We start from the raw sequence: 17,232 nt of genomic DNA, 5'->3' as shown, positions 1-17,232 counted from the left end.
TTATTTGACTGTGGCCATGCTGGAGCACCGTCTTTTGTCGAGAAAATCAACCCCAGGACTTATTCTTTGGAAGCCTAGTACTTATTCTATCGGTCTCTTTTGCCAAACTGCTAAGTTACAGGGACGTAAGCACACCACCATCGGTTGTCAAGCAATGTAGTGGGGGACAAACACAGACACACAAACATATGCACACACACACACACACATATATATATATATATATATATATATATACGACAGGCTTCTTTCAGTTTCTGTCTACCAAATCCACTAACAAGTAAAAAACACTTGCCCAAGGTGCCACGCAGTGGGAATGAACTCGGAACCATGTGGTTGGTAAGCAAGCTACTTACCACACAGCCACTCCTACACCTATATATATATATATATATATATATATATATATATATATATATATATATATATATATATATATATATATATATATATTAAAACTTTATAATTAAGTTTTTCAAAAGAAAAAGAAATTGCCAAAATCTGTTTAAATTTACCTAAAGATGAGGTGGGGTACTGTGTAGAAAATTCTGTTTGTATTCCAACATCATTTGATACTTGTTGGAAAACCGATGTTATCACACTCAGTAATTCCAAAAGAAATCCTGCAATTAAAAATATATGTGTATAGAAACATACCTCAACATCATTTCATGTTATGCTTATTTAGACTTTGCGTAATTTTTTCTTTTTAAAGAAAGTAATGGAGAAAAATAAACCTCAAATTCAGTTGATTTATCTTTCTTTACACAGGTCTAAGTCAACATTTAAAAGCATAAGAATTAAAAGTAAAAACACCTAAAGATTAATAACGAAGTGGAAAATCAAATGAAATACATGTGAAAATATGAAACAAGCCATTTTTTAAAACAGATATAAGATAATAAAGTTTTAAAAATGTATTTTTGTGTTATGTCATTTTTTGCATGTTTTGGAACCAATTAAACTGAGGTATGCCTATATATAATTAATTAGAAATATCTATAGACACTGGGACTCAGAGGGGATGACAGGGGGCCGAGATCCCTGGTAGTCTGGTGTGCTTGAGAAGACATGTCAAGCTAAGTAAAAACATGCTTGTTCTTGCATACAAACATGTTCCCTGCATCCCTCTTAGGCTGAGTATTCCTAATCTTGCAAGCTTGTAGGCGCTGGTGCCACATAAAAGACATCCATACCGCTGCCACATAAATACATCTGTGCCGGTACTGCATAGAAAGCACCCAGTACACTCTTTAAAGTGGTTAGCATTAAGAAGGGCATCCAGCTGTAGAAACCCTGCCAAAACAGACATGGAGCCTGAACAGCCCTTCAGCTCCTGTCAAACTGTCCAACCCATGCTAGCATGGAAAAACTCAGATCATTATCATCATCAGCAGCAGCATTATTTTAATACCATGCTTCCATGAAATCAAGGTGTGATTAAGTCAGCAGTATTTGTAGGAAAGACGTTGTTCTTACGTTATGCTTACATGTGATCTCATCATTCGTTAGATTTGAACAAACTACTCATTAACAAATATTCCTTGATCTTGCCTGTGTCTGCTTGAAACTATTTCATTCTGTATATACCAAAGAACAATCTGTCACCAACCCCACCATGACCTTCTCTCCAACTTTTAACCCTATAACATGATCATTCCATTGCCTTTCCTGAACTCTTTCATGACCATGTTTCCTAATGAAAAACACAGTTCTAAGTTTCAATTAATCATGAAAATCATTGAGAATTTGGAAGGATTTTGTAAAACATCTGATATTTTTCATTAATTAGAATGATGGATGCATAGAATCTTTAGAGTGTAGGACAAGATGCCTGGTGGTATTTCTTTCACTTCTTTGTCCTGAATTTAAATCTTCATGTGGTGAACTTTGTCTTTCATCCCCCTGAGGTCAATAAAATCAAATCATCATCATCATCATTTAACGTCTGTTGTCCATGCTGGCATGGGTTAGACAGTTTGACCAGGGCTGGTAAGCTGGAAGGCTGCACTAGACTCCAGTCTGATTTGGTATGGCTTTTTATGGTTGGATGCTATTCCTAATGCCAACTACTCCGAGAGTGTAATGGGTGCTTTTACGTGCCACCAGCATGGGTGTCATTTGCATGACACCGGTATCTGCCACAACTACAATTTCACTTGGCTTGATGGGTCTTTTTCTCAAGCACGACATAATGTCAAAGATCTCAGTCATTAACTCTGAGAGGCCTAACACTTGAAAAAGACTCAACCACTTTGCCTCCATGGAACTCAACATTTGAAAGGGACTCAGCCACTTTGTCTCTGTGGAGCCCAACACTCAAAAGGGACTCAGTCACTTTGCCTCCATGAGGCTCAACCACTTTGCTTCTGTGAGGCCCAATGCTCAAAACGAACTCAGCCATTTTGCCTCTGTGGGGCCCAATGCTCAAAAGGGTCTCAGCCACTTTGCCTCCATGAGGCTCAACCACTTTGCTTCCGTGAGGCCCAATGCTCAAAAGGAATTCAGCTACTTTGCCTCTGTGAGACCCAACGCTGGATTCAATTTAGTTGATTTCATCCTCTCTCAGATATCAGGCTCTGTGCCAATATAAGAAACAATTATCTAAAGAGTGCTTGGAACACAACATAATTGTTAAGTTAATTTGGGTTTTATGAGGAAAGGCATGATTGTGTGGTTAAGAAGTTTGCTTCTGGACCATGTGGTTTCAAATTCAATCAGTTAGTATTGTTTCAAGTATCTTCTACTATAGCTCTATAATTGTGAGTGGATTTCGTAGACAGAAATAGAAAGAATCTCATTACATATCTATATGTGTGTGCATGCGTTTGTGCCTCTTTGGTTTGACATCACACGATAGTTGAAAAGGAATGTCAATGTAATACAAGTGGTGTTCCCTGTCTATAATGTTCTGTGATGACATGTCGCACCATGAAGAGATATTACCTCATTTGGAAACAGGTGAGGATTGGCAACAGTAAAGGCATCCAGCCACAGAAAATTTGCTTCAATGAATTCTATCTGACCCATGCAAGCTTGGGAAAAATGGACATTAAAACGATGATGATGGCAGTCAGGGCAATGATGATGAGGGGGGTGAAAATTTCTAAAATGGGGACCTTTATATCACAGAACAAGAAATGGTCTTAAGTGAGTTAGAATCAAACAAGTTAATAATGTTCTTCAAATTGCAAGGACAAATTATTTATTTCTGGGTTTAAATTTTAGCTTAAATACATTTTACTTTAGTCAAATTTTGAAAAAATGATTTGGTCATTTCCTTTCCTGATTATAAAGAATGTGTTTAATTGAAATGCAGAGTTCATTAGATGTGTGTATGCAATTAAAAAAAAAATTAAATAATTAATAAATTATTAAAATTGGTATTACCGTTTTTTGAATCATTTTCCGTATTTGATAGCTTAAAAAAGAAAACAAAAAACAAAAAAAGATTTGAAAGCAAAATTACAATTTTAATGGTTATTTTTATATTTTATTTGTTTCGGTCATTGGACAGTGGTCAAGCAAATCGACTCCAGTACTTATGCTTCCTTTTTTTAAAGTCTGGTATTTATTCTACTATTGGCCTCTTTTGCTGAAGCACTAAGTTACAAGAATGTAAACATACCAACCCTGGCTGTCAAGCATGTGTGTGTGTGTGTGTGTGTGTGTGTTTGTTGTGTGATAAACATAAACACAAGACACACACACACACACACACACACATATATATAAATATAAGGCGGTGCAAAAGTAGGTATGCAGTTATAGAAAAAGAAAACACATACAATACTCATTTATTTTTATCAAAAGAATTAAAAGTTACGCTAAAAGTATTATTATAGCTATGATGAATGTATCATTATGATTAACAACACTGAAAATATCAAAAATGAGGCTAACTAATTTAATGTGCTAATAATTTTAACGAATTATTATAACACTGGTGTGATACTTACTGTATGTCTACTTTTGCACCCCTCCCACTGTATATATATACGTATGGTTACTTCACCAGTGCTGGAGCCATGTAAAAAGCACTTGGTACACTCTGTTAAGTTGTTGGTGCTAGGAAGGGCATCCAGTTGTAGAAGCCATGTCAAAGCATACAGAACGTGGCAGAGCCCTCTAGCTTGTCTGTTCTTGTCAAACTGTCCAACTCATAAGCATGTTAAAAAAGAATGTAAAATGATGATACATATATATATATATATATATATATATATATATATATGTATAAGTGGCTGTATGGTAAGAAGCTTGCTTCCCAACCACATGTTTCTGGGTTCAGTCCCACTGCGTGGCACTTTGGGCAAGTGTCTTCTACTACTAGAGACTCAGACTGACCAAAGCCTTGTAAGTAGATTTGGTGGATGTCTACTTTTGCACCCCTCCCACTGTATATATATACGTATGGTTACTTCACCAGTGCTGGAGCCATGTAAAAAGCACTTGGTACACTCTGTTAAGTTGTTGGTGCTAGGAAGGGCATCCAGTTGTAGAAGCCATGTCAAAGCATACAGAACGTGGCAGAGCCCTCTAGCTTGTCTGTTCTTGTCAAACTGTCCAACTCATAAGCATGTTAAAAAAGAATGTAAAATGATGATACATATATATATATATATATATATATATATATATATATATGTATAAGTGGCTGTATGGTAAGAAGCTTGCTTCCCAACCACATGTTTCTGGGTTCAGTCCCACTGCGTGGCACTTTGGGCAAGTGTCTTCTACTACTAGAGACTCAGACTGACCAAAGCCTTGTAAGTAGATTTGGTGGATGGAAACTGAAAGAAGCCCATTGTATGTATGTATGCATTTGTGTGTTTGTGTTTGTCCCTCCACCATTGCTTGACAACCGATATTGGGTGTGTTTACATCCCATAACTTAGCGGTTTGGCAAAAGAGACCGATAAAATAAGTACTAGGCTTCCAAAGAATAAGTCCTGGGGTCGATTTGCTCGACTAAAGGCGGTGCTCCAGCATGGCCGCAGTCAAATGACTGAAACAAGTAAAAGAGTAAAAGAGAGTATATATATATATATATATACAAGGTGCAATCTGGAAGCTTCAAGGCTTCTCCAGGAGAGACATTTATTAATTCGAAAGAAATCCAAAACTCTAATCTCCTTCAAATTAGGATGATCCTCTCACTCCAATGCACTTGCTTTAGTGCTTCAGCCACTTGGTGAAGGCCCCATCAAAGTGCTCCAAAATGAAGGTGTCCAGGACCCTTGTCACAACCTCTTTCATCTCCTCAGTGTCTTCAAGCCAAATGTCCTTGAGGGTTTCCTTCATTTTGGGGGACAACCCAAAGTCACAGGAACATGGTAGGGAGGGTGAGAGACAGTTTTGATGCCCACCTCTGTCAAGTACTTGGTTACCATCATCATCATCCAGAAATTTGAGGACTTTCTCAACCAGCTCTGATGATCTGATGTCCATCTCCTTTCCACACCTCTCATTGTCTCTCACCTTCTCTCCTACCATCCTTGAACATCTTGTTCCAGTGAAAACCAGATGCTTGGCTCATACGGTTCAATCAATAAGCAGTCTGGAGTTCCTGTGTTCAGATTAACATAAAACAATATTGCATAGCAAACCCATAGCAAACCTTCAAATTGTCCCCACATTCTGGCTGCGTTCTGCAAATTAGTCAGCTGTGACAAGCAATGTTTATTAGCATGTGTTCAAAGTGGTGTGACAGCTGTCTCCTTCAATTTAGAATAAAAAAAGTTGGCAGGTTAGCTTATTTAGATGTGTAGTAATGATATACTAAAAAGGCGGCGAGCTGGCAGAAATGTTAGCACCCTGGGCAAAATGCTTAGCGGTATTTCGTTTGCTGTTATGTTCTGAGTTCAAATTCCGCCGAGGTCGACTTGTCTTTTATCCTTTCGGGGATGATAAATTAAGTACCAGTTACGCACTAGAGTCGATATAATCGGCTTAATCCCTTTGTCTGTCCTTGTTTGTCCCCTCTATGTTTAGCCCCTTGTGGGCAATAAAGAAATAAGTAATGATATACTAAAAATAAGATAATCTAGGATAGTTATAACTGCTGCTCCTGAAAAAGTTTCAAAACTTCTGGAATGCACCTTGTGTGTGTGTGTGTCTCCTTGTCCTGACATTGTATGATAGTCATAAAATGCTTGTCACTGTCATATAAGCAATGTCATTTGTTTCCAATCTTCTGTGAGAACATGTCTGGCCATAGGGAAATATTACCTTGTGCTTGGAAACAAGCAAGGGTTGGCAACAGGAAGGGCATCCATCTGTAGAAAATCTGCTTCAATAAAAACTCTGTCCAACCCATGCAAGCATGGAAAAACAGGCATTGAAATGATGATGGTAAACAAGAGGAGATTTTGTGGTGCTTTACGTTTTTGCCTGGAGAGACTGACTCATCTTCTTCTTCCTCACCCAGTCTTGCTCTGCTTGTAGCAAGAAGCAGCCGTGCATCAAGATATCACAGCAATCTCTCAGACCAGAACTCACGTACAAATGCTTGCAACAGAGTTGGAGTCTGCTAAATGTAACCAATGACCATGTGGTGTTGGTAAGCAGCTTATCTGGTTGAAGTCCATCATGTAACTTAATTATTTAAGCACTATGTATTAATCCTTCAGAATTTAAACTGGCCCAAATATCCTGCCTGTCTTCTGTTCAAAGCAACCAGTTTAGCTTCCTTCACCTACCTTATAATGTAATTCTAAAACTAAAGAATCACCACATTGAAATCTCAAAGCTACATGATAATGCATGATTAATTCAAAACAATGTGAATAAATAAGCATTACATTTCACAGAATAAGCATTACATTTCACAGAGTAATCTGAATGTTAAAGGGTTAATATTGTTTCAGTTATGCTTTACATACATTAATTATTTGATTGAAATGAATATTTACTCTTAGTGAAGAATTAACCCTTTCATTGCCATTTCTCTTGAAATATACTGAAATATAACGAAGAATTTAATAAAATAATTAATTTCAGTATTTTGTCTGCAAGATTCTTGATGTGAACTGATGTGTCAGAAAACATTTTATTGTATCTTAGGTGGATCGTTATGCCAATAATAAACATGCACTGGTTTTGTTTCGTAACCATTTAACCGGGGCATGTCATAGATGGAGTCATGAATGGTAATGAAAGGACTTTGAAACAAACCTAGCTGATTGATTGACTGAACAATTAATCAAATAACCAATTAGTTAATTGGTTAGTTAACCAATTAAGGAACAAGAATGAAGAAGTGAAATAGAACCAGTGCATGTGTTTATAATTGACATAATGACCTTCCTAAAACACAACAAAATTACTAGAGTAACTTCGTCATTATTAATTAAGAGTTTGGAACATAAATTAACATGAAATTTTGATGGAAGATTTTAATTTAGATCATGTTAAATCAAGGAAGTTTGTATCTTAGAATCAGGGAAGTCACAGGTGGGTGGTATGGTATCAAATGGGTTAACACAATCAAGCCCGACCCTTTTAGCTATTATTTTCTTCTGATTTTGTTGAAAAAGGTCGTTTATTTTTATTTAAAAAATTGAAGCTTTTAAAATCTACATAGAATATCTTGCAAATACATTCAATGAAATTAATGCTGCTTTTAACGATCACTTACTAATATTTTGTAAAGATCTGAATGTGGATTTATGTGGAGCAACCGCAGGAGTTCCTGGTTTGATAACATCTGCAACAAGGCATAAAAAAAAAAACATAATTAAAAGTACATTTCCACAATAAATAAAGAAAACATAACTGTTTCATCATCATTTAATGTCCATTTTCCATGCTGGCATGGGTTGGACAGTTTGACAGGAGCTGGCCAGCTGGGGAGCTGACCAGGCTCTAATTGTCTGTTGTAGCATGGTTTCTGTGGCTGGATGCCCTTCCTAACACCAACCACTTTACGGAGTGTGCTAGGTGCTTGCTTCTATATATGTTATAAATCCTTCCATCATTACGAAGCCATGTAAAACACAGCCAGCACACTCTGTTAAATGGTTGGCATTCACCAGTAAAAACCATGCCAAAGCAAACACTGATCAAGCCTCTGGCTCATCTGTTCTTGTCAAACCATCTGATCCATACCAGACTGGAAAAGAGGATGTTAAATTACGAAGATGATCATGATGATATCTTCAGAATCTGATTATATATTTAATTTGCTCTGAGAAAGCTGATTATGTTAAAATAAATTCAAGTTAAAAAGTATGCATATGCCTAAATGATATTAGATATACTCATAGCTAACTTTATTGGTAGGTTGATAGAGATTGCAACAAGAATGAAAATCACAATATTCCAGTTGACGATCTTTAACTTCCACTTTTCTTCACACTAGACTAAATATGATTAACAGGGTGAGTGCATTAACTTATGGTATTTTTAGCAATTGTTGTTGCTTAGTTCTGACTCAGCCTTGATTGAGAAGATCCAGGCATGATCATTTGTCTTTCTGTAAGTACTGTGTACACCAGATAATGTCAGAATGGTTGGTATTTAAAACAAAATGTTATAAGATCAGTTGTTTTCAATAAGAAAAAAAATGCAAAGTGGTTGGTGATGGAAAGTATGCCCCTCCCCCCCCTCACAAACAGCACAGTGCAGTGTGAGATATAGATTTCATAAGCTACCTAAGACTGAAGTAACTCCAGACACAAACTGATATAAAGAGTAGATTAGCTGCAGACAACCATTCTGGTGCTGGTACCAAGTAAAATTTATCCAGTGAATTCTGTAAGAATAAACAACAACAAAATTGCTCGGTATTACCTGTTACAGTATGTACCAGATAATGTTGAATTGCAATGAGGTCACAGGACATTATGAGGTCTTCTTAATTGACCTCTTCTATTTGTATTTATCTTTTTGCAGCTCCTACTCAGAACTCTCACCCTTTCCTCTAAACATAAGCCATTATGCAGCTCCTCTACAAGAACCTGTTCCCCACCTTCGCTATCATACTTGGATCCCCATGTCTCCAAGCATAAAGCTAGCCTTACCTCCCCACCACTCCCATGAACTGCCACAAGTTTCTTAGTCTTGCAAGCTCCGTGGTGACCTGAATAATGTTGGTGGCACAAAAAAAAGCCATATGCATTGTAAAGTGGTTGGTATTGGGAAGGGCAGCCAACCACAGAAATCATGCCAAAGCAGACAATTGGAGCATGATGCAATCTTTAGACCCACTGGATCCTGTCAAACTGTCTAATCCCATACCAACATGGAATATGGACATTAAATGATGATGATGATGATTCTCTTCTCTTTCCTTAATAGGTGGTCCATAATTCAAGAGATATTCACTACTCAATAATGGATGTAATCTGCTTCCACTGTAATCTACTCAGTGATACTGATTTTCTTTCATGATAGTCCATTTTAAATGTTAAATGTTGCTTACCATTATATATATCAATCATCAATACTATATACTGGGTCATCCCATAAATAATGTGGTTCTTTTTTATACTTTTTAATCTAAAATAATATTCTTCTTCATTTTCTACAATGCTCTTCCATCTATCTGGTAGACTTGCAAGGCCCCTCTTCCAAAATTCACTTGTTTGTAATGTAAAATACTTCTCCAGTACTGTTCTGACCACATCTACAGAATTCATATTTTTTCCGTCCAAATGATTTTGAAGACAGCGGAATAAATGATAATCAGATGGGGCAATATCTGGCGAATATGGTGGGTGAGGCATCGTTTCCCATTCAAACTGTTCCAGACTTTGGAAAGTCATCCTCACTGTATGTGACCAAGCATTATCCTGATGGAAGAACGCCTTTCGTCTGGAAACCAAAGCTGGTCATTTCTCTTCTAGCACTGACTTAAACTGCTCAAGCTGTTCACTGTAGATCTGCTTTGTTACCATTTGGTTTGGGTTTAAAAGTTCAAAGTGGACTAAACCTTTCATATCCCACTAAACAGATAAGAACACCTTACGTAGGTGAAGACCTTCCTAAGCCTGGGGAGCTGGTGTTTCTCCTTTCCCTACCCACTGTCTTCAGCACTTGAGATTTTTTTAGAGAAGCTATTTCTCGTCACCAGACACTATTTGGTCAAAAATGATTCATTTGTGAGATGTGACAGCAAAGAAGAGCACACATTCACTCTCTGCATGTGATTAGACTCAGAAAGTTTGTGAGGAACCCATTGACCCAATTTGCTGACTTTTCTGATGGCACACAGGTGTTGATGAATGGTTGAATGACCAAATCCAAGCTTCTCTGCTAGTTCTTCAACAGTTACGATGGTATTGTATTTAACCAGGGTCTGTAGGACGTCCTTACTGAGCTCTACAGATCGTCTTCTAGACTGGTTTTTGGATTGGAATTTCTGGAATCACCATTGACACTGGCTTATTGTCCAATCCCCATACACTGCATTAATATTCCTCGCACTTTCCGTTGTGCTGTTGCCTTTATTGAATTCATAAAGCAAAATATGCTGAATATGCTCCTTTGTCACTTCCATTATAGGTTTGAAAAAATAACTGTTAAAATCTAACTGCACTCTTCAAAACTTGCACTAAGAATAAGCCAAAGGTAAAATTACTGCTTTTAAGGCAAGTTGATGCAGGTAGTTTATCGCATCCCCTTCCAACTTATATTTCATGCAATTGAAAAAAACGCATTATTTATGGGATGACCCACTATAAAAATGGAGATCCTAAAATCCAGGTGTCATGTAAAAAGCATTGGTGTAGCTGCTGATGCCACTCGGAAAAGCACTGGTGGTGCTGCTACATAAAAAGCACCCAGTACACTCTGTGGAATGATTGATATTAGGAACAGCATGCAACCATAGAAATCAAGTCAAAACAGACTACGGAACCTGATGCGACCCTGGGCCCTACCAGTGCCTGTCAAGCCATCCAACTCATGCCAACATGGAAAACGGATGTTGATTGATGATGATGATGATGATAATGAACAGGTTTGTTGTATTTTTCTTTTTCTCTTCTACACACAATGCACTCTGCTTCTCTGAATTTTCTACATCTATACCACACAGCAGTTAATTTCTCTAATGTACACCAACATCTTTTGCCATCAGGCTTCAAGTTCTTCAGAATACGTATAGTATTAGCTTTCTTGCTCACATTATCTGGTCTGTAGTTAAATCTACAAAATTTGAAGCTAAGCAACAATTGCAAGCAACACCCATTCTATTTATATCATACTCAGGAAAAATTTTAAATATTTACAAGCATGCTTCTCTTCTGTTCATTGGCCTAAATAAATGAAACAAACTTGCAACCCAGCAATCCAACTTACTTTATCTTGTGCTATTCCACTTTCTGGCATAAATACACTCAAGCTATATTCATACTGGCATTTCTGAAGATGGTCTGCTACAAGACTGTTACTGGCTCTTAATAGAATTGATTGAGATCCATCAGCAGAGGAAATAGGTTTCTCTAAGATGTTACCTGGAACACATTTTTGAAGTTCTTCCACAAGAAGATGTCGCATCTGTGTCTAAAGATGAAAAAAAAAATTATGCATCTACATCAGTGTGTATTTGGATATATATATATATATATATATATAAGGTTTAGATTTAGATTCAAGATTGAATATGGTACTTATGTTTAGGCACCAGAATATAGTATGGAATGGTATTATACAAAAACCATTCCAAAAAACTAGGTGATCAAAAAATCAAAATAAGCAACACGGATTTCAAAGATGATTGCAGTACGCACGTTTCATGCTACTCCATTTATTTAAGTAATGCGAGCATTACATTAAATGCAATATGGAGAGCAATCTTCAGCTGCAGGAAAATGCAGAAAATCACAGTAGAATAGACATATTATAATTGTGGCAACATTTCAAATCCAGGTGGGAGGAAGAATACATAAAAATCCATCTTGACATAGCCAAGTCTATCAGGCTTGCTCTACATATTGCATTTAATGTAATGCTCGCATTACTTAAATAAATGGAGTAGCATGAAACGTGCGTACTGCAATCATCTTTGAAATCCGTGTTGCTTATTTTGATTTTTATATATATATATATATATATATATATATATATATATAAAATATATGTATATATAAAATATATATTATATATATATATATATATATATATATATATAAAATATATGTATATATAAAATATATATATAAAATATATGTATATATAAAATATATATTATATATATATATATATATATATATATATATAAAATTTATTAATGAGGGTAGAAATTGATATTAATCAATTAAAACCAGTGGTCTAGCATAATAAAAAAATCCGAAGATTAAAATTATATTACATTCAAAAATAAGAGGAACGACCAGCAAAAGTGGACTCCTATATGCTAGAAATAGATGCCAAATCATCTAACCACGAAAAATATGTTCTCAGTAGAAATTTAGCAACACAACAGACTGTAAAAGGGCAAGAGAAAAGAAAAAATACTAAATAAAAAAAAAAAACGATTAACCTACGTACCATGGTTTCACCTGTTAAAATTTACATAAGTAAATATCTGCAGGATCATCAGCGTAGTCTGTCGATTTATAAAATATAATTTCCAGAACTAGACACAAGACATCCACCCGAAAGGGAGCACGTGCAGAGTTCTACAAATTACATTCCGTGTATCCTTTCAAATGTCTTCAATCTGGCGCGCTGTAATATAATTTTAATCTTTGGATTTTTTTTAATATGCTAGACCACTGGTTTTAATTGATGTTCTCAAACCGGTAAATTAGCTGCAAAAATTTATTAACTGCAGAGTTATTTCCGGACTCAGCACGCCAGAATGAAGACATTTGAAAGGATACGCTGAATGTAATTTGTAGAACTCTGCACGTGCTCCCTTTCGGGTGGATGTCTTGTGTCTAGTTCTGGAAATTATATTTTATAAATCAACAGACTACACTGATGATCCTGCAGATATTTACTTATGTAAATTTTAACAGGTGAAACCATGGTACGTAGGTTAATCGTTTTTTTTTATTTAGTATTTTTTCATTTGTCTTGCTCTTTTACAGTCTGTTGTGTCGCTAAATTTCTACTGAGAACATATTTTTCATGATTAGATGATTCGGCATCTATTTCTAGCATATAGGAGTCCACTTTTGCTGGTCATTCCTCTTATTTTTGTAATATATATATATATTAAATTTCTATGTCTTTGTGCAGCTGAAGATTGCTCTACATTTTTTATTTGATGTAATGTTTACATTGCTTAAATAAATGGAGTCGCATGAAACGATCGTACTGCATTAACTTTAGATATCCTTGTTGCTTATTTTGATTTTATATATAATATATATATATATTATATTTTATTTATTTATTTATTTATTTATGGGTTTCAGCCAAGTAGCTGTGGTCATGCTGGAGCACCACCGTGACCATATATAATATGTATATGTATAATATATATATATATATATATATACACACACACACAAACACATATATATATACATATAGAGAGAGAGACAGAAAGTACTGTTCTGTAATCGGTACAGCCGACAAACAAAAGTACTTCATCATATGAAAGATATGTATCATTTAATATACATACAATTTAATTGTGAGCTATTATTAGTTTCATGCCACTGAAAATATGATGGTCAGACAAGCTTGTATAATGTGCAAAATCTGAACAATTGCCTTGAAATACACAGCATACTATACAAGCTTGTTTGACCAACATATTTTCAGAGGCATAACACTAACAGTAGCTTGCATTTAAATCATGTGAGAGTGTCTATATGTACGGATGTATGTATATGCATATAAAGCTGACATGAATTCTCCAAATCCAATATATAAATGGCACAGTGAAGATTTGTAAAACATTCCAGAAATTCTTGTGAGATTTTAATGTGAATAGATGCACACGCTTGGGTGTATGCAACGACAGTTCAATGAACATAGCAACTCAACCACATATTCACAAACACTGGGAACTTTCTTAACTTAAAAAGTCTTGTAGTAAAGATTGTTTTCCAACATAACATAGCAGTCCTGGTTTAGGACGAATGTTGCTGTAATTTAGCCCCAGGAGACATCATCTCCAGCTGGCAATACGACACGATCTGTGTGCTTATATTTTCGAAAATATAAAGACACAGATTGTGTCGTATAGCCAGCTGCAGACGATGTCTCCTGGGGCTAAATTACAGCAACGTTTGTCCTAAACCAGGACTGCCATGTTATGTTGGCAAAAATCTTTACTCCAAAGTACTGTTGCTGAATATCAAACAAGCAATGGTTGATTTTTTTCTTCTTTTTTTTTTGCATTACTACATATTTAAGCCTGAAAACTTTACAAAATTGCAAAAATTACAAACACACATAATTTTTGTTTTTTTTAGCGAAGGTAATGAATACGCACAGCCAGTGTTTAGGGTTATTGTTTAGGGTTAGTTTTAGGATTAGGATTTAGGGTTAGTTTTAAGGTTAAGGCTTTTGTTACGCCAAAAACGGGTGGTCTGCGTATTCTTTACCTCCGTCCTTTGAAAAAGAACATATAGTCCTTCTATATGATAAATCATGTTATCCTATTGCAAGATGATACCTTAAGAAAGCATTTGAAAAACGGGAATGATTTGAAAGTTAGATGTTCCTAAGGAATAACCTATACTAACCGCTAGCAGCTAAATACTGGAGGAACAATATAACAGAATAGGATTTGACCAAAAGGGTTAAATGATAGTGGTGGACGTAGTGATCTGTGGATCAAACGATTCCACCACGACTATCTCATCTTGCTATTTTGAAACAGAAAGGTGTGGTTTGTGAGAAATCTAGTTGTTAATTTCTAGAGAGTCAGCGACAATATAGGGCCGCCTTCGTTTGATAGTATTTATCTATATAGGACAGGAAGGTGTTATTCTCAATAACAAACGTTGTAGTATCATTGTTAACTGTTTCGAAGGAAAGAAAAAGAGACTACTGATGGGAAAAAGCTTTTGGACTAACGTAAGAAATAATTGAATTAGTAAATAAGAAATCGAGCACTATTACATAACATGCAGTTTGGAACTGAGCGAGTGTGTGGAAACATAGATGCCGTATTTCTAATGAGACAACTACAGGAATGCTGTTTTCTGAACGTCTTACTAAATATTACTAAAGTACTTACTTACTCAAAGTCGGTTGAAGATAACTAAATAAAATGGGGTGTGTATGTAAGGCATCGTCTTAAAGACATCCCTATTGATGCGAAATGACTGAAAAATCTGAGGGTAATAAGTTTTAATAAAGGTGGATTTACTGTATAAAATAAGGTGAGAGGTTTTAACCTCCGAATACAGCTTAACGCTAACAATCAAAGGAAAAGCCACAAATATTGCAGTTCTTGTAGTTTCAAAACAAAATAAACAAAACAAAACTACGTCTTAGAATTAACTTCTTAATTTTTTCTCCATTTCTACTTATTATTTTGTACGAAGGTTATTTCTCTAAAGTTAAAGAAAACTTTTTTGTTCTACCTTTAAATAATCAATAACTCCTTTTTTCTTAAACAAGTAATAAAGTTTCTCGCGAAACTGGTCGGCCGATAAATAATCTTCATTCATCATTTTAAAAAAGAGGTAGTCTTAATCAGCTCTGTAGATTGTATTCTTATATTTCTAAGACCGTAATTCGCAATCCTCCGTTTGGTCCACTTTCATAGAAAAAAAATGAGAATGAGAAAAAATCATCTTTAATTAAGCAATTAAAACACTGGAATTCAAAACAAGTTCCATATTTTAAATGCAGACGTGATGTCATGGCAACTGAAAAACATCCTACCACCTTACTTTCGTAATTCAGAGAAATGAAATTAATACTAGCTCGCATTAAATCATAATTAAAATAATAAACTATAATTAAATGAAATAGTTTATCAAAGTTTTTTTAATGAATCCAATATAGATTTTAAATTCTGTTTTATACTTTTTTTAAAAGTTCATATATCCAATATATCCAATATTACGAAATTTTTACCGCCAAACTAAATAATCTCTTGAAATATAAGCACGAGACTTGAAATTTGTGGGGAAGGGACAAAGTTTATTGCATCAATTCCAGTGCTTAATTGGTACTTATTTCATTTATTTTATTAAGAATCAAAGGCAAAGTTAACGATTTTGACGGGGAGGGGTGAGTCGGTTATATAAATTACTATATTTTAACGTGTATAAGGAACCCCCTAATTTTAGGGGCTTAAAATTTGGAAAAAAGATTTTGTAAGGGATTATAATACTATCCATGTATAAGAAACTCCCATATTTTTTTAACCTAATTTTTGACAAAAATGGGTTCCTTATACACGTTAAAATACGATAATACCTCATGTTTATAAACCTTTAAAATTGACTTCAGCGGGATTTGAACCCTGAACGGAAAGCGCCAAAAGGAAAGCTGCAAAGAATTTTGTGTGACGGCCAATCCACTAACAAAAAGTAGCGACAACAAATAGTTTTTATTTTCTTCTTTCTAATTTACACACAGGGAAAAAAAACAAAAACAGAGAACACCTTTTCAAACTCAGATATAACCGCGCGCACGCATTCAAATAGACATGTTTACTGATATTTTTTTCTTTACTCTAGGCACAAGGCCCGAAATTTTGGTGGGAGAGGGGCCAGTCGATTAGATTGATCTCAGTACGCAACTGGTATTTAATTTATCGACCCCGAAAGGATGAAAGGCAAAGACGACCTCGGCGACATTTGAACTCATAACATAAAGACAGACGAATTACTGCTAAGCATTTCGCTTACGTTTCTTATTTCTTTACTGCCCACAAGGGGCTACACACAGAGGGGACAGACAAACGACCCCAATGCGTAACTGGTACTTAATTTCTGATACCAGTACGCAACTGGTACTTAATTTATCGACCCCGAAAGGATGAAAAGCAAAGACGACCTCGGCGGAATTTGAACTCAGAACGTAGCGGCAGGCGAAATACCGCTAAGCATTTCGCCCAGCGTACTAACGATTCTGCTAGCTCGCCGCCTTACGTTCACCGATATTCATATATTTATTCGTGTACAATTCGCGCTCATACTCGCTCATTACTTTGTAAGGAAATAGGTTTCAGTATTTAGTTTCCTCTTCTATTTCTGTAAGAATGTCAGCTGACATGACAACAAAATTGTTTTAATTGTATAAAATTAAAAGCAACAATAAACGATATAAAGATCATTTCCAATGTGACGATACCAGATCTTCTGC

General features: G+C 35.6%; 1 protein-coding gene across 1 annotated transcript in view; it reads right to left on the bottom strand.

The window, feature by feature from the left end:
• Positions 1–15,783, bottom strand: part of LOC106879644 (centriole and centriolar satellite protein OFD1) — an 85,800-nt gene extending 70,017 nt beyond the window's left edge. The window contains exons 1-5 of the mRNA XM_089365464.1: positions 15,498–15,783; positions 11,305–11,508; positions 7,640–7,708; positions 3,391–3,421; positions 516–623 (exon numbers count right to left, since the gene is read on the bottom strand). Of these exons, the coding sequence (XP_089221590.1) occupies positions 516–623; positions 3,391–3,421; positions 7,640–7,708; positions 11,305–11,508; positions 15,498–15,587 (502 nt within the window). The 5' untranslated portion in view covers positions 15,588–15,783. The remainder of the gene's footprint in view (positions 1–515; positions 624–3,390; positions 3,422–7,639; positions 7,709–11,304; positions 11,509–15,497) is intronic.
• Positions 15,784–17,232: the final 1,449 nt, after the last annotated feature.

Source organism: Octopus bimaculoides, chromosome Z (assembly GCF_046866305.1).
Source record: "Octopus bimaculoides isolate indiv1 chromosome Z, ASM4686630v1, whole genome shotgun sequence".
Taxonomy (NCBI): domain Eukaryota; kingdom Metazoa; phylum Mollusca; class Cephalopoda; order Octopoda; family Octopodidae; genus Octopus; species Octopus bimaculoides.
Note: the sequence above shows the minus strand (reverse complement) of the source record. Positions and strands in the feature narration are given on the sequence as shown.